The sequence below is a fragment of the Equus asinus genome, chromosome 8, assembly GCF_041296235.1.
Source record: "Equus asinus isolate D_3611 breed Donkey chromosome 8, EquAss-T2T_v2, whole genome shotgun sequence".
In the NCBI taxonomy this organism is placed as follows: domain Eukaryota; kingdom Metazoa; phylum Chordata; class Mammalia; order Perissodactyla; family Equidae; genus Equus; species Equus asinus.
This window is the reverse complement of record NC_091797.1, coordinates 72,306,264-72,332,696: the sequence shown is the minus strand read 5'-3', so window position 1 is coordinate 72,332,696 and position 26,433 is coordinate 72,306,264. Positions and strand designations below refer to the sequence as shown.

The window sequence follows — 26,433 nt, the reverse complement described above, 5'->3', positions numbered from 1 at the left end:
ATTCCTTTCTTACGATGGGTCAAAATGGTCAGCAAAGCTGGAAGAAAAACACAGCTCCCCAGAGAACGGAGTGGGGAAATATTGTTTTGATCCTCCATTTATTTTTCCATCCACTGCATTTTTTCCTGATATCTGATTCTCTTGCTGTGTCTGGTGATGGCTCACAGGGGAGACGTTTGTTCCTGGCATCTGCCTGCCTTTCAAGCCAGATTGCCTCGGTCTTAGAACACAAGGAACTGTTTAGAGATGAAAGAGTTTGATGTGGTTTCCAGGGAACTTGAGGAAGGCAGGGATGTCTTCTGAGGCTCCGTTTCTCCAGGCCCTGGCTTCCCAAAGTGCGGACATCTGCTGTGGGATAAACATCACCGTGTCCAGAGTGTTAAAGCATAGCACAGAGATTATCTGGTCATTTTACCTTATTGGCCTTTTACAAAAGTGGAAACTGAGGCCCAGGGAAGAGCAAGGGTAAACCAGGTGTATTGGTCACCATTGTTGGTTGCAAAGCAAGAGAAACTGAATCTGGGTAACTTAAGCCAAAGGGAATGAATGGCCCAGAGGAGAAGGTCACAGGATCGTAAGAGGCAGAAAAACAGACGTGGGAGTGGTCAAGAACCAGTGACATACAGAGGACAGGGCAGTAGTGACCGTAGCAGGAGCCTTCAGGCAGAAAGGTCAGCCAGCATTGGCCAGAATAATGACCTAGCCCAGCCATTCCTTCCTTTCTCCCTTCTTTGCCACCTTGCTGTCAAGGTCCCAGAAGGGTGCACCCACCTGGTTAAGACCCGTCGGCCATACAGAACTGGAAAAATGGAGGATTCAGCCACTTCCTCTTTAAAGTAGGGGTATCCACCAGAAATTAACTTCCCATCACAGCTCAGAATATTAGGAGAAGAATACTTCTCCAGAAGGAAACTGCCATGCTATGAAATCGGATTCCATTGGATGGATACTGCGAAGCTCTGAAATGACAGATATCCTCCACGTCAGGGCCCTGGCTGTTTCTTGATTCCTGACGCAGTGTTCTGTCATGCTGGGCTGCCTTTCCTGTGGGTCCTGAGGCTATGGGAAGCATGGCTTAAAGAATCTGCCTTCCCCTTACGTGTAACACGACAGGCCCGTCAGACTGAAACTTCACCGCTCGTGAGCTCTTCCTACTGAAGTCCACTTGTTAACACTGGATTAGGCAAACGCTTTGTCATCTCATGGTACGGGCCCCTCGCAGAACTGAAGTCTTTACTCTCTGATGGAGGTGGGTCTTTTCAGCTCATCTATTTTCTTTTAGGGACACTTTGAAGGCACTTAATAAAGGCTTGTCCTAAACTGGAGGTGCCAATTGGTACAAATACACCTAGTTGAGTGGAGAGGGGATGGTTTGGCAAGGAGGCTTGGCCCCATGCCTGCCTTTGGGACACTGAAGAGCCTCTGTAAACCAAAAGGAAGGTTTGTAAAGGCAAGCTGGGCTAGCCCTTGATTCCTACGTATTTGATTTTCCTCTTGAGCAATGACAAATGGCGGATGCTTGAAGAATGGCTGTAGCTCTACATTTCAACAATTCACCTCCGGAAGTGCGTTTTCTCCTCTCCAGTTTTTCTTCAGCTTAATTTGGCTTCCCCAAATATGCTTAACCCACTAGATGTGCCCTTCTGGGATGCTGCCAATAAGTGTTGCTAGGAAAGGATGTCAGGCGAGTTTATGGGATGGCTGGCTGATGCAAAGAGTGATGTTATCCAAGGATAACACAGCTGGAGGCTACAACAAAGGAACATAGATTCATTCGATTAACTAATAAAGATTTATTCATGTCCTCCTATATTACCAGGCACCGTTCTAGGCATTGGGGGTACAACAGGCAAAGTCGCCTGTCTCAAGAAGCTTACCTCTTGGTAGGGAAGGCAGAAAATGAACAAAGGGAAACCAAACAACATCTCCAATAGTGATAAGTCAAGTGATGAAAATCTAGCAATATGACTGTTTCTGGAGTGTGGGTTTTTGGGGGTGTCTCCTTGAGTTGGGTGTTCAAGTCTTTGAAGGTGTTGGCTTCTATGCTAAGTGACAAGATGGAGCCAGCCATGGAAAGAGCAGCCAGAGGGAACAGCAGATGCAGAGGTGGGAATGAGCTTGGCTTGTTTGTGGAGCAGACAAAAGCCCCAGAGGGGTCAAGGGAGAGAGACAGAGGTGAGGTCAGAGGGAGAGGAGACGTCCCAGGAAGGACTTGAGGTTGTAGTCTAACTGTGGGGAGTCAGGGAGACTTTTAAGGGTGGACGTGGCCTTATGAATTATATATCATAGAAAGACCCTCTGACTCCTGGGCAGGGAATAGACTGTGGAGATGAGATTAGAAGCTGGAAGAGCAGGCAGCCACACTGCTCCAGGGGAAAGATGAAGAGGGCTTGGGTTAAGAAGGTTGCAGAGAAGATGGTGATAAGTGAACAGATTCAAGATCCATTTGGAGGCAGAACCAACAGGACTGGCTGGAGGAGCGGGGATGGGGAAGGAATGCGGGGAAACGGAGGAATCAATCGTTATTTTTAGTTGTTGGGCCTGAACAGCTGGGAGGACGATGGTACCACTTATCCCAGGAGGGAAGACAAATGACCCATGGATGAAATTTAAGCAATAAAGCCTGTTTTAAGAACTAGGAGCCCTTAATATCAAGCAGAACATCTTCTTCCTAACCCACACGCTAAGTGGCCAAAGAAGAAAGTGAAGGAAGAAGCCACTAATGCTGAGTCACGTTGACCCTTCTCTCCCTCGTCTCCCGCATCCGCTCCATCGCAGGTACTAATGGAGTTCTCTCTCTCTGACTGCCGGCCCCCTCTCCATGCTGCCTCCGATCCAAGCCGCCCTTATTCTTCTCTGATGGCGTGCATTCGGCCCCCTCACGGCTCCTCCCAAGGCGGTCTGCACACTGAGGCCGGAGGCATGGATCAATTCTTGCTGTTACTCTCCTGCTTAATCCAATAGTGCCCCAAATCCTTCATACTGGGTCTTGCCCCGCCTGCCATGCAGTCTCAGTTCCCAGCAATCTTTCTCAGATTTTCTTGGAAGCCCAGCCAGGGGCTGAGCCAAGGAGAACAGCTGCTGCCCCACACACATCCACTCAACATGATGCCTTCCTTGTTTGGGGGTTTTTTAAAGATAAAGTGTTGACCTGACAGTTATTAAGACTACATTTTAAAAAACGTTAGAGGTGGCCCAGCTCCAGTGGCCTAGTGGTTAAGTTTGGCATGCTCCACTTTGGCAGCCCAGGTTCAGTTCCTGGGCACAGACCTACACCACTTGTTGGTGGCCATGCTATGGTGGTGACCCACATACAAAACAGAGGAAGATTGGCACAGATGTTAGCTTCGAGTGAGTCTTCCTCAAGCAAAACAAGCAAGATTGGGAACAGGTGTTAGCTCAGGGCGTATCTTCCTCAGCAAAACAAAATAAAAACAAAACAAAGAGGAATGAGTGTGAAAGACCACCACCACCTCCACCGCCAAGAGGTGCCACAGTGCTGGCCCCGCCCTGCCGCCCCTACCTCGAGCTTGTGGCCCCAGATGTTAGAATGTGTGTGTATAACTGTGTTCATTGCACTCCAGCCCACCCATCTTCCAGTTCCCCAAAGGATCTCTGCCCATGGTGTCCCCCCTTCCTAGAACACCCCTCGCCTCCTTTCCCCTGACTTACTCCCACTCCTTGCTCAGGGCTCTCAGCTCACAGGCACTGTTTCAAGGGAGTCTCCTCTAACTCTCTAGGTTTAGTGTCCTGATCTCAGGAATTGCATTGACTGTCTTCATGTCACAGCCCGCACTACCTCTTGCTGGCACTGTTCACCTCTCCGATCCTACAGTAGAACCAGTCTCCAGGGAAGGACCTCATCTTTCTCGCTCAGCATCACGTAGCCCAGCACCTGGCTTACAATAACTAGGTGCTCACTAAATGTCTGTTGATGGTTATTTACACCATGTTCTCATCAGCAAAGCCGACTAGTCTGCAGCTTCCCCGGTGAATGTGGTGCTACATGCAGGAGTGGTGGTGGGAGTGTGTGCCGGCTGTTTGCATGTTTGATCTCAAATCCGTTCCCTGCCGTCCCTCACCCTGTGACCCCTCCAAGCTCCACTATCCAGAATCCCTCGCCAACTGCATTATGGCTGTGTTTAGCCTGTGGGAGGCCCTGGTGAGAGATGGAGGAAAGAAGTCAGGGCATTTGTTGCCCTCTCTGCTTCCAGTGGTGTCTCAGGCAGTGGGTCCTTCTTCTCAGTGGCCCCAGCTCCTCTGGGCAGCTCTTGAGGTGGCTGCAGCCCTCACCAATGACCTAGCTCCTGGGATCACCACCCCCACCATTTGTCCCTTGGTCCTGGAGGTAAGAGCATCTTCCTCTGGTTGATAATTTCTAGGTAACTCGTCATCCCCTGTTGGTCCTTTCTTCCCCTCCAACGCCTCTACAACTAGAATGAAATCTGCTCTACAGAACTACCTGGCATGGGCTCGGTTTCCTGACTGACGACCACAGCGTAGCAGCCTCCAGCAAACTGAGTCCTTCTCGGGTCCGGCGGATGGGGTTTGCACTGGGAGACGGCGGGGCAGGGACAGTGCACCGGGACACTCAGGGTTGCCTCTGCATTGGTGCTCTGGATGAGACTGTCGTCTTGCTGCTGCTGAGTTTGCAACAAGAATACAGTCTCCACATTTGAAACTATTCCCTTAGAAAAACAAAAAACAAGCAAACAGTTATTCTGAACCCTGGCTGCACCTGGGGATACCCTAGGAAGCTTTATCACACACACGAAAATGATATCCAGGCCCACCCCAGACAGTTGAATCCGTAGGGACGAGAGGAAGATGTTTTTTAAAAAGCACTGGTGTTTTTTAAAAGCTCACCAGGTTATTCTATCATACAGCTGGGGTTGAAGACATTACATAGAAGAGCAGAGATGGTCAGTAACAATTCTTCCAGAATGAGGATGCTATGGGCCCCCAGTTACGACGAGACGTGGTAGAGCAAGAATCAGACTGCCTTCCCAACTCGGGTGGAGCCCCGCCTGCTTGGAAAACACCACTGCAGCAGGATGCTGAGGAGGGACCCAGGGAGGGGAGGAAATAGCCCCTAGATGGGCCACATCTGCATTCGCGCTGTCACTCTCCTCTCTGTGTCTTTAGCGAAGTCAATGGGGAACTGACAGCAGTTCTGTGGGAACTCCTGGTGGCGGTGACTGCAGTGCATTCCCTTGTGTCTCTAGTATCGAACCGCAGTGCCCGGCGCCAATCAGTTGCTTGGTCAGTGCTTGATGGATGGCTGAATGGCCAAATGGGTCGGATGCTGAGCAGAGCAGGCCTTCTATTTCAAAAGTACAATTTCCCTTTATCCCCTCTGGTCCTTTTAGTCTTAGCAGTTCATGCTGCCACAGAGACCCTCGACTCATCAATTACAAACATTAACTGTAAATTATACTTCTGCATAGTTAATTCAGCCTCTTCATTACGTATTTAGTGGAGCTCAGCAGGCATAAAATTCAATGGCAAGCTTTGGAGCAGATCCAATTCCTGTCTTCTGTGATATTTGGAAAACGCGAAGTTTTAGGAGTGGACCTTGGAGCATGTCTTTCCTGGAAGGTCTCCAACGGGTTCTGCTTTTCGCTTTTCTCTTGGAATGAGTTCAACGCTTCTGGAAAGGCTGATAGCTTCAAAGGATGCTTCTGCCCTCCTCTCCGACTGAGCGGAGACTCCACCTCCCTCCTTGAGTGGAAATTAATATTAACCTGACAAGTGGAGGGAAAGGAAAGTGTGACTATCAGGGAACTCAGCCCCTGGAGCCATCGCTCATTCATTATTCATTCAACAAATATTTATTGAGCATCTCCTATGGGTCAGCGCTGTGATGGAAACAATATGATGTTCTTGCTCATGGGGCTTACAGTTGAGAAAGAAGATGCAGATGGTGAATGACCAAATGCATATAAATGTATAAGGTGTCGCATGGGGATATAGATAAAGGGGCTGAGTGAGCCGTGGGGAACATTGAGTGCAGGGATGGGTGAGCTGTGGGAATGTCTGGGGAAAAGCAAATTCAGTGGCCCTGAGGTAGACAGAAGCTTGGTGGCTGATGACACCAACGAGGCCAGAGTGGGATAAAGTGGGGAGAAAATGGTAGAGGAGTGGGGGAGGCACCTCAGATTATCAGGAATTGGGAGATGAAAGCATTGCTAACCCCAGGCCAGGCTCAGAAGAGTTGCTCAATAAGCATTTGTTACGCCACATTCAACGTCCGCTAACAAATGTCCTGGGTGTATCTCCAATCTTCAAACTCCAGAGTGCAAACAATATGCACCACTCTGTCCCTTTATCTGTCGTTGCTCTTGATGTCTGCCTGGTAGCAGAAAAGTTAATCTGGTTGATTCCAAGTTTTCTAAGGCGTTTCAAGTTTAAACGTGGAGCTCTGCCTGATTTTCCTCAATATTGACCCAAGTGGGAAGAGTCAGGATGGCACTAGACTGTGGGGGAAACCTTAGGTCTTCAGATCTTCTCTCTTGTGCCTTCATCCACAGGGATGCCGTCTTCTGCTTGGGCATGGCCATCGTTCAATGCTGACATTCATGAGGTTTCCATGTTTCTACCTGGTCTCTGAGTGCACCGTGCATGACATCTTTGCTGCTCCAGACATGCCCATGTGCAGGAGACTGGGCCCAGGCCAGGGTCTGCCTCACTTCTCTCTCTTGGCCAACTTCAGTACCTTCCCTGAAACCAGGTGAAAATTCCACTGCTCTCCCGTTCCACTCAGGGCCTTAGGAGGCTGGGCAGTGGGATGGCCTCCTCCTCAGGCCCTTCCTGCCTCTGATCTCAAGCTAATTCCATTCTACCTCTGCCATATCCCGCTGGCAAAGTGCAGAGGAGGCTGTAGGGTCATTTAGGAACTAAGTGAAAGGACTGTATTAATCAGAGCCTTCAGCAGTTCTCTATTGCTGTGTGACATTGCTGTCCTCAAACAACTATTACTTCTCATGATGAATAGGAATTTTCTAGGCAATTCCTCCGTTGGTTTTTTCCAGGCCTTCTTATAGAGCTATATTTATCTAATAGAATGGCTTGGAGCCAGGATGGCTGGGCCTCTCTCTCTCCACATGATCTTGCATCTGGGCATCTTCATGGCCCAATCGGATCTGAAAGGATGGACTCAGTACCTACCCCATGGTGTAGAGACCATCGTGGCAGCACCGGGAAGCCCACCATGGTGGCTGCAGGGCCCCAAGAGCCTGCTGAGTATTGCATGGGGCCAGGCTTCTTCCACCTGGACCTCTGAGGCCCCCTTGGCAGCTGCACTTCCTAAAGTATGACCTGATGTAGCCAACATTTCAGCTGCTTGAGAATTAATGTATCATAGACTCTGGGTATGTTAGGTCTGAGTAAGCCACAGGCTCCGCTTCAGGAAATTGCAGCCTGCATGGAAAATAAAAGCCAGCAGGAATGCATGACCACCGCTGCATCCTCAACTGTGTGGCTGAGGGACCCCTGGAGCCGTTGTCAGGGGCTTTCACACAGGAGGGGTCTAGAAGACCTGGAAGCTCCCTGCTCTTTCTCCCCACCTATCAGGAGCTCCATGTGGTCCACGGTTTTGTTCAGCTTACCTGTGTACCCCCCACCACCCCCAGCCTCTTTTATTAATTGGATTAGCTGTCAGCAAGGACAGAGCCGTGCACCAGGCTCTTAAAGTGTGTTAAGCAGGCACGTTTCTCTCCCTAAATATGCACAACACCCTGCAAGACCAGAATGTATATCCCCATTTCAGAGATGAGGAAACTGAGCTTTTGGGAGCATGAGTAACATGAGTAATGTCCCAAGGGTAAGTGAGTGATTTATCTCCAGGGCTTTGACTCCAAAATATGTGCTCACACTCACCCAACCAGGCTGAAGCAAGGAAAATAAACAACAGGACCTGGTCTAGCCAAATTCAGAGGTAGAGCTGGTTGCAAACTCAATGCCTAGGAAGGACACTTAAGTCAGGACCTGGGGAGCTTGAGTAAGATCTTGTTTTTCCTCACCTGCTGTGTCAGCAAATCCCAGGACACATGGCCTTAGGAAGACAAAGGTATGCAATTCCTGCGAGGTTATTGAACAGGAGAAATAATTGTAGCAATAGTAAGAGCTACCCACTTGATGGATAGTTACTATGGTATGCAGTAAGCTCCGCATATGCATTATACCATTTATCCTTGCAACAGCCTCACGAAGTTGGCTTATCATAGATCAAGAAACCAATTCTTCTACAGGTAAAGTTAGTGGTTCTTAAACTTTGCTGCATATTAGAATCACCTGGGGGGAGTCCTTAAGAATCCCAATGTCTAGGTCCTACTCCAGACCAAGTAAGATCCCTTGGATGGGACCCAGACATCAGAATTTTTTAAAGTTCCTCCACCAAATAATTCCAGATTGTCACCAAAGTTGAGAACTAATGGGTTAAGTGACTTGCCCAAGATAACCTCCCCAACTAAATAGCAAATTCAGAATTCAAACCCAAGTATATCTGATTTCAGAACGCTTGCTTGTAACACCTACCCAATACAATTGCTGCGTAGACACCAGGAAGCAAAAAATAATAATAATTTAGAAGCGAAATGCTTGGTGACCACAGAGAAAGAACACTTTTGTGTGTAGCAGTAATCCTTAACCTTGGCAACACATTAAAATCACCTGAGCTTTAAAAATACTAAGGTCTGACTGGCACCTCTTGAGATTCTGATTCTGTTGGTCCAGGGTAGACCCAGGTATCAATAGTTTTTCTTTTACTCTCCCCAAGTGACCATAACATTCAGCCAAGGTTGGGAGCTCCTGCTTTATAGGAGGGAAAGGATCAGGTTACTTCCATAGGGTTACAATTCTCCTTTGAAGCAATGTCATTGGCATCAATATGATTTGCAGTAAAGTACTGTCTTTCCACATCCTTCCACATTTACCTGCTCCTATAAATTTTTAGGCTTTGGGGACTGAGATAGAAGAAAGAAAATTATATGACGTCCAAACTCATAATCTAATCCAAGTGTGCCTGGAAACAAGGCAACCTTCCATGACTTTTCTCCTCCCTCTGTCCTTCACCACGATCCCACATCCTGAATTCTGTCCTGGGGTCTGGGAAAGCAGGGATCAAAGAGGTCCCTCCCTCAGTGACAAACTAGATCTTGCTCACTGCCCAGACGTACTGGATTAGGATGTATTAGCTCAGCTCAGCCAATCAGATATCCCCACTCAGCTCTTTGAATGTGGGATTAGTGATGCAAAGGATCAAGGACAGGAGAAAATTAGTTTTGGAATCAGCAGTGATGTCTGGTCCAGAACTGGTTTTGTCCGAGGTTCTCGTTTGTAGCTTTCCTTTGCTCTCACCTACTTTCCACGTCTTTTTCTCTGGGCTTCCTAGTGATTTTGAGGCATGTGTTAAATTCCCTTTTCTTTGTTAATCAGTGCAAAGTGTTTTCGGTTGCTTGCAACTTACAGCTCAAACTGATATGCTTCAGCACCGTGGAGAGCTCTGAGGGATCAGCGGGGCATTAGTGTTGACGTTGGGGTCAATGGGACTATCTAACAAAGCCTTCCCAGAGGGGAAGTATGTGTCCTTTGCCTTCATGAAATACACATGAAATAGAATGAATAAAACAAAGCCTGGGCCAAATGATTCTGTTCTCCTGGAGCAGATTCCCTATTATGAGGTTGATTTCTTCATTTTGTTAGTCTCATCTCTTTCTGCAGGCATTAAGCTGTCAACAGTGGCTGATGACTTTGGAGCTGAAATCCCTTACCCACCATCGTGGGGAGGTAAAGCCCTTTTGGCTTCTTAACACACTCTCAGACTCCATTTTCTTACAAGATAGAGTTCAATAGCTAAGAGGTTTGGTAAATTGGGTTTCCACTGGTCCAAACTTTATTGTGACTACTGGGGGAATTTATTTGCTTTTGAGTAAGAGCTTTTTTAAAGCCAATTTTGAAAATTTCTTTCAAGGGTTACGGCAATAAATCTACACTATTGATTTAGCAAGTGGTGGTTCTTGGGCGCTCTCTGGAGTCACTTAAATGTTTAAATTCCTCTCTTTATTACTCCAACAATATCACAAGTCCCATATAGGCTGGCATGGGGGGGCCCTTGGTCCCTTCAAGGCAAAGTCTCAGCAAAGATTTCAGCTGGCTCAGAGACAGTAGAAGGGCACTGACCACAGGCAGAATTGCGGACAGATTTCTTCATTTCTCAGTCCCCATCTACCAGCATAATGTATGATACCATGGTGTCATGTCTGATGGAGACAGACAGGATCTCTTGATCGAGTAAATGCACTGTGTACCAATCTGAATGGATCCCAGTTTGCAATGAATGGCAGAGCATCAGCATCTCTAGTGACTTGTTCTCAGGACTCCTGGACTAGCCCTGAAAGGGCATGTTTTGATGGTGGCTTTAGGCAGCCAAACCTAAAGTCACTGATAATAAGTATAGCATTAAGTGCTCCTAGAAACAGGAACAGCTAACATTTATTGATGTTTGCTAGCCCCAAGCTCTGTTCTGAGTGCATGAGACTTACTCACTCATTTATTTAATCCTCATATCAACCCTATGAAATTGGAAGGATTAGCATGCTCATTTTGAAAATAGGGGGAAAGAGGCAGAGATACCCAGAGTTACCCAGCCAGTACCTGGTGAAGCCACGTAGTCTGTTCGGGAGCCCACAGCATGAATCATAACTCCTGCTGTGTTCACTTTAAAGAGCCATGGCTTATAGTCTTGGTTCTAACCCCTAAGTTTCCTCCTCCCTTCTTCCCTCTCTCATTTCCTTCCCACCTCCTTCTCTCATTTCATCCTTTCCCTTTTTTTTCATTCTTTGAATAAAATACTTCTTAGAGACCCGATCTTTACAACATATGAGACTTGGGCTGCTTTTGTTGCAACTGGAGTAATATGGGGACAAGGAGTGGTATTGAGGACCAGCTCCAGCCCATGGCCACCACTGTCACACCCCCTTGTTACGCTAAGGGTCCTGGGAACCACAGTGTGAAAGTCAGCACCCTGCACTGCCTTCAGGGCAGGCGTCTTCCACCTCAGATCACAGCACTTCTACAAAACGCCACCTTCAGAGCACAGCGTGCCCTCTCCCTAAGCCAGAGACAGCAGCCAGTGAGCCAGCATCATGGCTAAAAGGGTCAGGTCCTTATGTTTAAAAACCCAGGGATTTTATAGAAAAACTCCAGATTCCCAGCTTCTCTAGAAAAACCTGTCACCATGCAGCCTCACCGGCCTGCCTTCCCGTATGGCAGCCATTGGCAGGAGCGAAGTGGTGATGTACCCATTTAGATGAACAGAGAGGGACCCCTGGTGCCATATGGCCTTCTCCCCTCATCTCCACAAAAGTCTGAGGTTTCAAAATATGGTTTAATTTACTTTAATTTGGGTATATCACATTATGCAGTTTTTGGAGACAAAAATTAAAGGCCATGTGGGAATGAGGCAGAGCAGGAAGTGGCATGGCTGCCTAGAAGTAAACAAATAGGAAGTCGATTCTGTGTCTTCCCAGAGGAATTCCTGGTCTTGAGTCAGAATGTTTCATTCCGAGGCCTCCCCAGGGCACATCTCTCTGTTGGGTTACACGTGTCTGGCCTGTTCTCTCACACACATTCCCAGGGTCCCTGTGGACACAGAGCAGCTTCTTCCCTTCCTCTGAGGTCTCTAGCTCCCTGCAAGTGGAGGTCAAGGTTCGGAACAGGCACGTGTCCCCAGCGCACCCAGCGCTCGCCCTGATGTCACTCTGACCAAGAATTCTGCACAGCTCTGTGGAGAGTTTTCCTCAAACTGTGAAATTTTTATTCTGAAACCAAGATTAAGTTTCACTGGTTCACAAGTGGGGGGGATCTAAGTGGGGGCTGTGGCATGATTCAAGTGGACACTGGCCCAGTCACTGCCTTCTATCCACCGGTGAAGGCCAAGTAGATGCAAACACACTCCCTAGACACAGAAATATGGAAAAGTCTCTGTTCTGGCACTTGTGTAAAATGGGAACCATAATTACCACCATGAAGGTTTTTATTGGGATTTGGAGTAATATATGCATGGAACCTGGTCCAGTGCCTGGTACATAGGGAACATTGTATACACAAGAGCTTGTTGTCTTTATTCTTATGTGAACTGGAGCAGAATATCCTAGAAGGTAACCCCATTACTCACAAAATCAGATAACATAATATCTTTCAAAGCCAGAAAGAAAAACTCCGCTTCTCTTTTCTCTTGTCCGTCCGGCATTCCACCGTCCTTAATGCCCTTCTTTAGCATAATTGCAATGGTGGAGGACACAGCTTGAGGAAGAGAAGTTACCCTGGCCCCTTCTGCATGCCAGCTCCTCCCTGGACAATGGGAATGCATTATTTCAATCTTCTAGACCATGAAGCTGAGTCTCAGAGAGGTGATGTGAGCAGTTGTGATGCTCAAAAAAGAATTTTGTGAGAGAATGAAGATGGCGTAGGTTGAAGGCACGTTGCAGACTCTAGTCTTATTCCAGTGTAGGCATCCCTTTGGGCCACGATGGGTGTTGGGACAACTGGATCCAGGACTAAGGAAAGTGAATTGTTCGTTGAATAGAGTCCATCAAATAGCCAAGCAGCTACTAGACATCCCCAGCATGCTCAGCCAGTACCCAGCTCTCCTATATGTCAGGAGATGCCAAGGCTTGGTGTTCATGCTAAGAGGACAAGATTAAACCCCCTGAAATGAAGGAGTGTCTGTCACCCAGTGACGAGAGAGGCTGGGCTGGAGCATGCGGGCAGGACCTGCAGAAGCTGAGTTGAGTGGGCTTACACCCCTGCAGGCCTTAGCAGCTGGACCAAGAACGCCTCTTAGTTTGGAAACACTCCAGACGCCAGACACTTCTCCCTCATTTTCCAAGGCAAATAACTCACTCCTGAGATTGCACAGACCATGGCTTGATGTTCCAGACTCCAGATTTATTTTCCCTACAGAGGGATATCCAGCGTCTCATAAATTGCAATTCTCTGGACCCCTCTTCCAGCCCAGAGGACGTAAGGGAGATTCATGAGTCCCAGAGCTTCGGTTGGCACAGCGGCCTTCCTGTTACCTCCTGCCCCTCACTGCGCAGGGCTGAGGGCGATGGGGTGAGGAATTAGCGTTCTGGCTGTTGAGCAGGCCCCCAAAATTGAGTGGGTGCATCCTTAACTGATTATCGCCCCAGCAAAAAGGAAGGTTTCTCTACCATTCTTCACAGTGGTCCCAGCACAGGCTTAGGATGCAGTTGTTAAGCATCTTTGGTGTTTCTTTCTTGCTGTACTGTGGAAAAATCCCCTCAGTTCACCCGTCGCTTTCCTGGTGGGTGCCAGCTGAGATATTGCTAACTGTTGACCCACCGCTTACAGCAATGTTTAGCACACAGACAAGTATTGGAAGCACCTCAGCCTGGCTTCAAGGTCTCACCAGAAGCCTGGCCCACCCTACAAACCCAGCCGTATGCCTGGAAAGTCCTTCCTTCTTGTCTCCACCAAGATCGATTCTTTTGATTCGACAGCTCCAGAAACCTCCTCCTACTTCCCCTCTCTGACCTCCTAAAACAAGTGTTGGCAAACTTCTTCTGTAAAGGACCAGATAAAAAGTACTGTGGGCTCTGCAGGCTGTCCATCACCTGACACAATTACTCAACCATGTTCTCGTAACACGAAACATAGACAAGTGGGCAAGGCTGTGTTCTGATGAAGCTGCTTACAGAAACAGGCAGCAGGCTGGGCTGGGCTCACAGTGTAGTTTGCCAACCCCTGTCCTAGAGAAACTCGTTGTGTGATTTCTCACTTGACCACCAACTGTCTGGAGGACAACGCCGTCCAGAGCACAGGACTAGAAATTGGGAGATGCTGCACTGTGCTTGACTCTGTCCCTAACTAGCTGTGTGGTTGTGAGTGAGCCATTTCCCTTTCTGGGCCTTAATTTCATCATCTAAAAAATGGACAAGTTTGGACTGTCAGTAGTTCCCAAAGAAACGGAATAGGTGGGGCAAGCTTGCTAAAAATACATATGTCTGGGCCCACCTCAAATTTAGGTCAGAATTCTTAGTTGCAGACAACAGAGTCCCTTTAGCTAACTAGTCCCTCTGAGCAGAAGACGTTTCATTAAAGGATGGTAGGCAGTTCAGAGAATCTCCAGGAGAGCCGTTGAACTGAAGTTATTTACTACATGGCCAGGGATAAGGCAGCCAGGAATAAAATACAGACAAGAAAAATGACCAGCCCTGCAGAGGACTGTTGTAGTGGAAGCGTCACTGGTAGACGCTTGGCATGGTGAGCTGAGGGTCTGCACGCATGAAACGCCACCACAGCCGCCCCAGAAAGACCAGGACCATGATGTTTGCCCAGAAATCCTAACTCCCTTCCCAGCTGTTGCTTCATAACCCATTTCTCCATCTAATCCCAAATGAGGCATCTAATCTGCTTTGAGCCTGTCTCTTGCTGCAAGGGAGTCTGGAAATGCTGTCTTATGCTTGTCAGCCTCTAGAGGACAGGAGGATAAGCTAGAAAGGGGTTGAAAGATGGTAAGTGAGTTGCCTACACCATCTGCCACATCTATGAAATTGAACTTAAAGGGGGTCCATTTAGTTCAAAGGTCATCCAGGTTCACACTGCAAGGGTGAAGCAAAGTGGATTATTAACTCATTGTCTGAAGAGCTGGTAAAAACCAATCCAAAACACTCATCAATACGTACACTGGTTAATGCTCAGAGCTGAAGACGCTGCCCAGATCCTTAACTTACGGGCACTTCTCCATCCCAGCTACCCAGGTCCCTAACTTATAGCTGGTGCCATGTCCCAGGTGAGTTCCCTGAAAGGTGTTTTCTTTGTCCTTATAGTCTAGTTACAATTGTGAGGAGGAGAGCCAAAGAGAAGGATCCTTCCACTGAACAGTCAGCTTAAAGCTATTTTCTTTTGCTCCCTTCCAGAAGCAGCAGTCTATTCAAGGAGGTTGTGCAGATGAACTTCGAGATAGCCAGCTTCAGCAGCCTCTCAGGAACTCAGCCCATCACCTGGCAGGTTGAATACCCACGGAAGGGAACCACAGACATCGCCGTGTCTGAGATCTTCATCAGCCAGAAGGACCTGGTCGGCATTGTTCCCTTAGCCATGGTAAGCGGTGTGATCAGGGATGCGCCTGTATTCAGCTGTCTGGTTGCATCCTTCCTGTCCGTCTCAGGATGTTTGCTGCAATGGTTTTATGGGCTGTTTACTTTAAAAGTTTCTCATCTTCCTCCTCCTTGGAAGTTGCTACATTTCATTCATCCATCCTTTGTCAATTTCAGTTACTTTTGTTCCAGCTCCATGATATTTGCCATATCTCTATACCAAATGTATTATTATTTACTTTCTTTTTATTTTCTAATTCTATTCCAGTTCTTTTTTTTTCTGTTCCTTTTTTGTATGGAAACTTTAGGCCACCACGTATATCAGTCAGGATAAGTATGCTATGTGCTGAAACAAACAAATCTCAGGTGCCTGGTGCAACGTAAATTACTCTTGCTTATACTACCCAGCTTAATGATGGGGCTCTGTTCCATGCAGTCCCTCAGGGACCTAGACTGATGGATACCTCATCATCTTGTAGCTGTCACATCAGGAACACGAGGCCTTCTTGGTCACCATGACTGAGGAACAGACAGAGAGTCACATGCAGTCTCTTCTCAGCAATGGCCTAGAAGTGACATGTGACACTTCCACACACATCCTGTTGGTCAGAAGGAGTCCCATGGCCCATCAGATTTCATGAGGGCTGGGAAACGCGGGTACAGAGGAAGAGGGGCATGAACACCACAGTCTCTGCCTCACTACATGACCAGTCAACGTATCATTGACACAGATAGAACACAACACAAATACAGTGTATCAATCCTGTGTTAGGAACTCTAGACCCTGTGGAGCTGTGGGTGGGCAGGGAAGAGAGGGAAGCATAAGAGGCTAGTCTGTAACTTTACTCTGTGGGCACTCACCCACATTGGCCATATCCTGAGACTGTTCTCCAGGGCCATTCCTATCCTTGTGCACCCTCTGCTAAGAGATGCAAAGAGCATGGAGTTTCAGAGACATGTGAGGAGTATTCTCATGTGTCTTTGCCAGAATTCTCCCCGACAGACACGGAGCCTGGCATGGACATTCTACAATTAATTTCTGTTCAGCTTTGGAATAACCAGGCTTCACTGACACAAGTTAAAAAATGTATCAATTAGGATTCTTTGGAGTACATGTGACAGAAAACCCAACCCAAACTAGTTTAAGGGCAAAGAGAATTCACTGGCTTGTGTAACTGAAAGTCCAGGATTCTTCCTGGTTCCTTCCATGTTCACCTGATCAGGACTCAGACTCTGCCACCAGGACCCATTTTGCTCTCTCTCCTGGCTGCACTCTCAGTCTACTCATGATGGCAACGTGGTAGCCAATGCTCCTGCCAAATGGTTCAAGCTTCCAGCCCAGGAGGAGCACTTGGCCCATTTCCAGAATCCCTGACAAAGGTGTCATTGCCACTCACCACTCTTATTGGGCCACAGAAGTCACTGTGGCAGGGAGGGCATTCCCCTAGAGCTTGGGGTGGACTGGAATAGACGCTGTCAGTGCCCCCCGTATCCCCTCACCTTACCCCTTCAGGGCACGCCTGCTCTCTTCCACCCAAAGCACCAGCACATATTTGCCTGAGAATTTTGTCTGACTTTCAGAGCCCTCTTTCCCACCTGCACAGCAGGACAGAAGCACCAAGGAATTAGCACACCCCCATCCAAGAAGCACTCCCAGCCAATGACTCACTGGAGTCGGCATATAATCATTCCAGCTCCCTCGGCCCTCCTCTGGGTTAACTCTGACGCAGGAGTTCCACGTGGCACCCTGAATCTCCCCTGTGGGATTCAGCTCCAGTGCACAGTGGTCCCTTGCTGGATCACGCACCCTTGGTTGCTCTGCTCCCCGCCCCGTCTCACTTCCCTACTCCCTTACTGAAGTTGCCTGCAGCTCCCAATAAACCACTTTCAGTGGAGTCCTTGTCTCGCTTGTATTAGCCTCCGCAAAAACCCAAACTGAGAGGTGCATCAACCCCACAAACCACATGAGTTTGAGAGGAAAGGAGGTAGGTTTTCAAAAAGACACTTCAGGGTGGATTCACTAGAAAAGGTATGAAGGGACACTGGGCAGCAGACATAACAGATGGCCCCTCCTTCCACCTGATGTTCAAGGAGATTGAAATTCCCCATTCAAATAACGAAGCCATTCCATACAGCCAGGATCAGCAGACTGTGACCCTGGGGCCAAACCAGCCTATCTTGTTTTTGCGAGTAAAGTCGGAACACAGCCATGCCCGCTCATTTATGAACCGGTCACTTTCCCTCCAAAGAGGAGGAGTTGAGTAGTTGCTGTAGATACTGTATGGTCCACAAGGCTTAAAGTATTTACTCTCTGGGGCCGTGGCTCTGCAGCGTAGTGGTTAAGTTTGCGTGCTCTGCTTGGTGGCCCGGCTTCGTAGGTTCAGATCCCGAACATGGATCTACACCACTCATCAACCATGCTGTGGTGGTGTCTCACATACAAAATAGAGGAAGATTGGCACAGATGTTAGCTCAGGGCTAGTCTTCCTCAAGTGAAAAAGGAGAAAGATTGGCCACAGATGTTGGCCCAGGGCAAATCTTCCTCAACAATAAAATAAAATATTTACTCTCAGCCCTTTTCAGAGAAAGCTTAGCAAACTCTGCTATGGAAGAACTAAAAGCTATTTCTCAATCCTGGCCATACATTTGAATCATCTAGGAGGGTTTTAGAAATTATTGTTATTTGGGCCCCACTCCTCACAAATTAAATAAAGATTGCTGGAGATAGAAAGTGAGTGCCAGTGATTTTCAGAGGATCCCTGGGTGATTCCACTGGGCAACCAAGGGTAGAAGTTGAGTAGCACCCATGCGCTCAGTCTGACTTACAATGTCGTTGCTCTTCTGCTCCTGTTGTTAGCCTGCATTGATAAGAACTTATAAGCAAACATACTACTTGACTGAACTGCCTTATGGATTCCAGGAAATAGATCAATCAGAACTCATTGTGTTATAAAGCCTACAAACCCAACCCAGTTTAAATTTGCCTCATGTAGCTTAAAAAGTCTAGAAAAGCGTTTCTTAAACTTTAATGTGCATACAGATCACCGGAAGATGTTTCTTAGGTGCAGATTCTCATTTGGGAGGTCTGGGTTAGGTATTTTTTAAAGTTCCTGAGTTATGCCAGTGCTGCTGGTCTGCAGACCGTATGTTGAGTACCAAGGGTCCAGGAGTGCAAATGGTGTCATCGTGGAAGGTGGTTTCTCTTCCTCTCTCTTCTCTGTGTGCCTTGTGGTTGGAGTCACTGTGCAGGAGGCTCTGTCCCCAGGGTGGCCCCTGGCAGTGCCATGCTGATATTTTCACAGCACCATTCTGACAGGAAGAGGGAAAGCCTCCTTGCCAATTGCTCAATCAAATCTCTGGGACTGTCTCTGATTAGAACTGATTGGCTTGGCTTGGGTCATGTGCCCAACCTGAAGCCAATCACTGAAGCCAAAAGGGTGTGATGCTCTGATTGGCCAGGCCTGAGGAACATGTCCCCCCAGAGCAGGTGTGGAATCAGACTGAGAGCTGGTGAGCATGGTGCATGATGGGAAAATCTGGCTTCCAATGACAGAGTGGGGAATGGATGCTGGTCAGACACAACAGATGTCCACCACAGGACGTATTACCTACCACAAAGATTTGTTAATGCTTTGAGGTTGGAGAATGTTTCCTCTTGACTTTTCCTGTCCTAGAATGGGCATCAACAATCTATAGCCCATGGACCAAATCTATCTGCTGCCTGTGTTTGTACACCATGCAAGCCAAGAATGTCTTTTGCATTTTCAAATAGCTACATTTTAAACGGTTGTATAAGTAGCTTGTTAATATGCTCAATTTTACCTCTTGGTTCATAAACCCTAAACACTTTCTGTTTGGCCCTTTGGAGAGAACCCGTGTTGTAGACATCAGCATCAGTTCTAGGGTATAGGTGCCTGGTTCCTGTCCTAGCTATTTCAAGAAGATAAGACACTCAGATACTTAGTAAAGTAAAATCTTTGTAAGGATATGAGATATTATTTTGGCCACACTTTTCAAGGGACAAGAGAGCCCTCTTTGAAGCAATATATTATTATTGTGGTTATTATATTTTCATAATGCCTTTAAGGTAAAATGAAATGACTACTTATATCGTACCCAGAATCCTTTTGTTTGCAAGTGACTGTAAGTGAATTCAAACTGGCTTCATCCAAAAGGTCACTGATTGGCTCCCATTTCTGCACGGGGCCGAGATGGCAGTCCTGACTGCTGGGCGCAGGTTCTCGTGTGATGGCGTCATCTTGCATCCCCTGGAATGTACAATTTGACCTCAACTCTGCCAAGCAGTGTGGAAAACTGGGAACTTTACTGAAAGGTCGATAAGACATGAGACGGTTTAGAGGAACTTCCATTCTCTTATTTTCTGTATTTTCAAAGTTTTTTCTAGAATGAGCTTTACTACACTTATAAGCACCCAAAACATAAACTTTTCTTGGAAGTAAGTAGCAAATAAAACTGGAGTTTGACTAGGAGATGAGAAATTAAAAGAAAAAAACGGAGCAAGAAGCGAATCCTTAGTTTACCTGTTGTCAGCCATTAAGTCCAATGGTTACATCCTTGAAGAAATTAATTCCCCCAATTGTTGCTCATTCTAAAGGAAAACAAACTTCAGAAACATAAGACAGGATTAGCAGATTGGGGAAGTTCTCACCTTAAAATCAGACCTTCTCAAATCCCTTCTTAAATCTGGGGAGAAAGCCGTGAACCCGGCCATCCCAGCAGGCTGACCTCTCCCCCAGTGGCCGCTCCCAACTCCGACGAGTACACGAGATGGACTGAGCAGAGGAAAGTGTCTTAACTCTCCCACCAAGTGACCCGTCAAGGCAGGAGCCCCCAGAATCACACTGTCCCCCGGCACTATTCCATGTGGAGAACACAGACCCACAAAGCGGCCATTGCTAGCCCCTTCAGGCTGGTGTGGAGGCAGGAAAGCTCCAGGTTCCAGCTCTAGGGCCTTCAAGCATCTCCCTCCCCTCTGTCCCTGCCCCAGACCCGGGGCCTCGCTGCACCCACTTTACGCTGGGCGAGGAGAGGGAGTGTTCTGAGGCCCGAGGGCTGTCCAGGGTGCCTGTGGGCAGCACGGACTACGAGATGAAGGAGCATCTTCGGTTCTCGGGGTTCAGCTCTTCTTTGATGTAAGAAAAAGTATTCACGTCACAAGGTGAAGCCCCACGATCAGCGACCAGGCACAGACCTCCCCGTGGCAGTTTCTGCATGTTGGCAGCGGGCTGATGTCTTTTCAAGAATGAAAGGGGCCACAGAATCCATTCGACCGTAAGCTGAGCTCAGGATGTGCAGGCTGTGTGGATATTCACTGTAGTCGATCCTGAGAAAGCAGCAGCAAACAACAAGACTTGGCCTCATGGGGTCTACATTCTGGAGGCCAACAGACAGCAGCCTGGTAAATGCTTCATAAGATAAGACCAGGTAATGAAAAAAAAATGATAAGATGTTGCTGTGAAAGCGAATAATGCTGGCAAGGGGGTGGAGTGTAACTGGTTTCTAATTCTGTTAGTGTCTCAGAGTTTCTCCCTAGAGTTTACTTAAAAATAAAAAGCTAGGGGCCAGTCCTGTGGCGTAGTGCTTAAGTTCGCATGCTCCTTTTTGGGGGCCTGGGGTTCGCAGGTTCAGATCCCGAGCACAGACCTACACACCACTCATCAGCCATGCTTTGGTGGCATCCCACATACAAAATAGAGGAGGACTGGCCCAGATGTTAGCTCAGCGACAATCTTCCTCACCAAAAAAATAAAATAAAATAATTTCTGCCTAGTCTAGAGAAGGCTGAACCCCTAATTTCGGCAGTTGTGGGAAGAGGCCCTTTGCTTCAGGACTGACTGACTTGATCCCGGATTGAATTTCCTGGGAGGTGGTGAGACTTTCCTGGAATATTGAAGTTTCGAAAGGTTATCATTTTTCACCTTTGCAAACTTAAGATGAAATCATTTCCCCTGACCCCTGCAACACGGTGGTAACTTGGGGTCTTTTCTTATATAAAGCTTTCAAAATTCTTAGAATGTGTCCCTATCTCTCTGCTTAAAATCAAATTGCAAATAAAGTGGCCGTCACTAGAGCTGTTTAAAGGAGAGACTGCTCCTTGTTCTGAAGCCTGCAAAATGATGATCTTAATCCTTAATCCTCTCTGGGGTGTCGTGGAGATTCATTAAGGTCTGAGAGATCCCTGGGGGCCCCAGGGGAAGTGTGCAGCAGGAGAGGGTGGTGGGGACACAGGGGGCAGCAGTTCCCCTCCTTGTCTGTCCTGCCCCGCCCTGCTCTGGACCGCAGCCCCCAGCCTCCCTTGCGCCCTGGCTTCTGGTGGGTTTGGCCAGGGGGAGGCACCAGAGGTGACTGCACAGAGTGGAGAGAGACAGTCTCCTGTAGTGGGTTCCATTGTGTCCTCTCCAAAAGATACGTGGACGCCCTAACCCCCCATCCTCCACCTCCGTGCCTGTGAATGTGACCTCATTTGGAAATAAGGTCTTTGCAAATGTGATTAAGTTCAGATGAGGTCCTAGATCCAACATCCTCGTAAGGAGAGGGATTGGACGTGGAGGAGACGCAGGGAAGAAGGCCATGTGAGGATGGAGGCAGAGATGGGAGTGGTGTCTCTACAAGCCAAGGAACGCCAAGGATTTCCAGCAACCTGCAGAATCCAAGAGGAAGAAAGAAAGGTTCTCGCCGAGGGGCTTCAGAGGGAGCGTGGCCCTGCTGACACCTTGGTTTTGGATTCCAGCCTGCAGAATCATGGGACGACATTGTGGTGTTTTAAGCGGCCCAGGTGTGGTGCTTTGTTCCAGCAGCCCCAGAACACTACTGCAGCCCCATCTTCCAGCCCAGGGGATGGTCTGCCGGGGGCGTGGTCCTCTGCCTACAGCTCCCATCCTGCCAGGGAGTCTGTTTGCAGTGCTTCTGCTGTCTGGTTCCAGTAACTGGGCTGCCTTCCCTTGGCTATAGGCCTAGGACCCCTAACAGCTCCCAGCGGGGACCAGTGTCTGGGTGCTGCACCTGCCCTGGCTACTTCCTCTGATCCTGCCCGCAGCTCTGCCATTCCACTCTCCCCAAGTCAACCCCTTTGAGTGGGCCATCTGTTTCCAGCCAGGACCCTGAGGGGTACCTGAGGAGTATGTGCTGCATGCTCCCTCTAGGTTCTCCCTCCGAGAGAACCCACCACGATTATCCTCAGAGACAGACATAGTCAGGAAGCAGTCCTGATCACCAAAGGGTCATCTTTCTTCCGTGCTTCACAGACTCAACACTGAGGGGTGACATTAAGGCATCTCATTGGGGTACCTGAACCCCATAGTCTGAGTTTTATACCCAGTCGCCTCCTGTCGATACTTTTCTGCATTCCTTCCTGTTGCTAAATCCAGAGAGCCAGGCGTGGGGAACTGAGTGTGCGTGAGCAGGTGTGCGGCATCGCAGAGATGCTGTTGGATCCGCTTGTCAATCTACAAGTGACAGATGGCTTAACCCCGCTTTGGGGTCCCTAGGGAAGCATGCGGGTGATATCCTCCGGGTTCTGGAAGGTGAAGGCAGGTGTTTCAAAGAGCTGGGGGGCCTCTCCTTTGATGGGGATGGGAGAATATTGTTTTTAAAAAGAAAATGGAAAAATAATGTTTTATTGTTTTCCAGAAACATCCTACCTCAATGTCCATGGTCCATCTCCAACTTGAAAATTTTACTTTTGCAATTCTCTAAGAGTATTTTAAGGATGGCTTTGATGCTCTGGGGGAATTGAAAAATGTTTGCTCGGTTGAAAAATAACTCTATGGGCAGAATAAGTGTTTCCTTGTCACAGCTGGAGATTTACTTTGGAATTAAATTTTAAAATATCCCTCCCTCCAACTCTACGGCACAGATTTCTGTCTGAAAAGCAAATCTATGACGCATACGAAGCCGTTTTGATTTGGTAGTAATGTTTTCAGGGTTACGGATTAATTATCCAATAATTGATACCTTGCCCATCGCCTGCCACAAAGCAGATGCTCAAAAACGGTGAGCGATGATTGCTGTCGTCGGCACCAGGATCCGTGTTATCTGAACTTGAGCTTCCCCATCAGTGCAAGGAAGGGTGAAAGTGAGGGATGGCTCAGGTCTCCTCTAAGTTTGTACTTTCCATGACTTTACTTACTTTACTGAAAACCGTGTTCTAATTTTAAAGACTGTGCCACTTCATTGAGATGAGGGATGAAGATGGAGGACACGCAGGTGGTGTGAAAGAGTGATGCTACGACAGCAGAGTCAGCAGGCATGACTCAGGTGCGCAGAGGCTTCCTCCTCACCCTGCAGGTCGGCAGGAGCCCATGTGATGGAGGAGGGGAGCCCAAGAGAGGAGCCCCACCCCGCAGCGTCCAGCAGCTGCCAGCCCTTTGCACCAGCCTCTCTTTTGGGCTTGGCCGCTCACTGCTGAGTCTACCGTTTCCTTAATCTTTTCTCTCACTAGACAATAGTGTAGGAATTGGGAACTCAGCCTCAGGAGCCAACTGTGTTGGTGCGAATCCTAGCTCTTCCTCCGAATGGCTGTGTGACCTTGGACAAGTGGCTTGATCTCTCTGTGCCTCAGTTCCCTCATCTGTAAATGATAATAAAAAATAATACCAGACTCCTAGGACCGTTTTGAGAATTAAATGTCCCCAGAACCCCTTGCTTGGTGCCGAGTAAGCCTTCAGGAAACGCCAGCTGCTTTGCATTAAATGAACTCTGCGTTAAACCTCTATTTATATTTAAAGGGAAATGCTGTTCACTAGGAACTGGCCCTACATTTGTGCAAACAGAAGACCAGGAGATAAAAATGTCACAGTGTCCCTGCAGGGCTCCGTAGGCCCTTGGGGAACCACCGAGAGTCGCGCAGGTCCAGGAACCTGAACCGGGAACCTTGCACCTTCATTGTCAGTAACCTGGAGCGGAAGCTCGGCGTTCCCTCCCACTCTGAACTCACATCCCAAGCCCCAAAAGGACGAGCAGCCCCCACTGAGCCGCGTCGCAGGTTTCGCATCCAGTCGCAGTCCGCGAGGCCTCGAGCTGCTGTGTCCACTCTTCACCAGCGTGAACCGGTGGTGGTTTTCACAGCCAGCTCCACGTGTCGCTTCTCAGTGCAGCAACGCGGAAGCATGCGTATTACTCTATCTGAAATGGGATGTTTTTATACTGTGATAACTGTGTGTCAGCGCAGTTGGTTTCCTTTGTAAGCCTGCATGTTTTATTTTGTGCATTTCAAACCTTTATTCGGAGAAGGGATTCCTCCACCTCGCCAGCCAGTGAGAGCCGCCCGTGACACAAAAACAGGCTAAAAGGAGAAGTAAATCCTCACACTCGCCCCGCCCCAGCCTGCGGGGAGAAGGGACGCACCATGGTGAGCTCTCCTTATTAAGCCCCTACTGTATGCCAGGCATCGTTTAGCTGCTGCCGGGCCCCGCCACCCCCCAGCATCCTGGTCCCCGCCTGTCCTCCTCCCGGAGACCCGCAGGCCTGGCTCCTCCCCAGCACTCCAGGCCCAGCGCCACGTCCTCCCGTGAGGGTCTCCTCCGACCCTCATCCGCCCGTAGCTCCTGATGGTACCCACGGCGGCCTCCTGCGCCCCCAGGCTATCTGTTACCATTCCTTCGTTCCGTCATATCTGATCAAATGATTGTTTTATCATTCCCTGACATTCTCTTTCTTATGTTTTTATGATTTTACGTATTTATTGCCTGCCTCCCTGGCCCCCTCCACTCTGGCGTGCTGGCCCCGTGACAGCTGGGATGTCGTCTCTAGTTCATGCTAGCCTCGAGTCTCCCACCTTCCATTCTTTCCATCTTGCATCAAACGTCTGCCGCGGGCCGGCTGTGTCCAGGCTGGGGAACAGCAGAGCGCGGACGTCAAGCCCCTGCCCCTGCGGGCCGGCTCCGAGGATCACCCAGCCGCTCCCACTGCAGGTGCCCAGCGCGCCTGGCTCGCCTGTTCGCGCCGCCTCGGAGCTGAGACGGCGGGTGCGCAGCCCGGACACGCTCCCGCTGCACGGCCAGCTCCCCAGGCCCCGGGCTGCTGGGTCCTGGCAGCGCCAGGGGAAGGAAGCCGAGCAGGGCCCGAGACTACTGGACAGGACAACAGCCAGCCTCCCGCAGGCCCCAAGCGGCCAGTGAAACGCTGCCGCAGCGAGAATCCGCCGTGGGTGCAGAATTCGCCCCCGCCTGCTCCCCTCCTGCTGCCGCGCACGCTCACGTGGTGCCCACCCGTCTGCGTCGTCTTGTCTCTCAAACAGATCTCAGAGGCAGCCAGGCCTCCCACCTTCACGGCCAGGAGCCTCGTCCGAGCCACCATCAGCTCTTGGCTGGTCTCCCTGCTTCTGTCCTGACCCCGACGGCCCATTCCCCACACTGAGAACCTGACCAGATCTCTCTCCTCGGGGATCTCATCCTTCTGACAACTCCCCGTTGCACTTAGAAAAATAAAGTGTGATGGGCCTCACCAGCACCCGGATGGCCCTCAATGCCTGGCCCACGGCTGCTCTCTGATCCATTGAACTTCTCACCTCCCCTTCCACTGCCCTCCAGCCCCAGGACCTTTGCACATGCTGTCTCCTGTGCCTAGAGCCTCTCCCCAGATCCATACTGTGTTTTCCTTACCATATGCAGGTTCTTGCTTAAATCTTCTTTAGCAACCTCAACCACCTAGTCTAGAACCACGGCCGGGTCCTTCTCCATGCCCTGACCCCCTTGATTCTCTTTCAGAGCATGACAGAAAATTGCATATTTATTTATAGCTTCACTGTCTGAATTTCCCCACTGGGATGTTAGCTCCGTGAAGACAGGGACCACTCCTTATTAGCACCACTGTCCTGGTGCACAGTGGGTGCTAATAAGGAGCGGTTCAATGAATGAATGAGTGAATGAGTCACCCCACAAGCGTAAGCTCCTCGAGGGGAGGAACTGTTGTCTTTTCCGTCATGGGGTCACCAGTGCCTAGCATGGCTCCTCCCGAATGGAACTCGCTCCATGAACAGCTGTTCCCTAAGCGTGTGGAGCCTGAAGGAAGACGCATCACCCCGGTTGTTTGGTGTCTTATCGGCGGTGCTGCGGCCAACGTGAAAGAATTGTCAGCCTTTATTCCACAGCCCCATAACTGTGTCAGCACCTCAAACACGATAGACGTCGATCTGTGAATGAATTAATAAATCATTCTAAGTAATTGTCGCACAGGAGGGAAGAGGAAATATTTTGCAGGAACACACAGACTACGCGTCCATGTGGACGTAATGGATTCTCTGGAGCCATTTCAGTCTCCCTCGTAGATATTCTGTGTGTGGAGACCTGTT

General features: G+C 48.9%; 1 protein-coding gene across 2 annotated transcripts in view; it reads left to right on the top strand.

Moving 5' to 3' along the window:
* The window catches only part of TMEM132C (transmembrane protein 132C), a 355,227-nt gene that overhangs the window by 262,892 nt on the left and 65,902 nt on the right, over window positions 1-26,433 (top strand). For both annotated transcript variants that reach the window (XM_070515846.1, XM_070515847.1), the window contains exon 4: window positions 14,943-15,126. In XM_070515846.1, coding sequence (XP_070371947.1) covers window positions 14,943-15,126 — 184 coding nt within the window. The remainder of the gene's footprint in view (window positions 1-14,942; window positions 15,127-26,433) is intronic.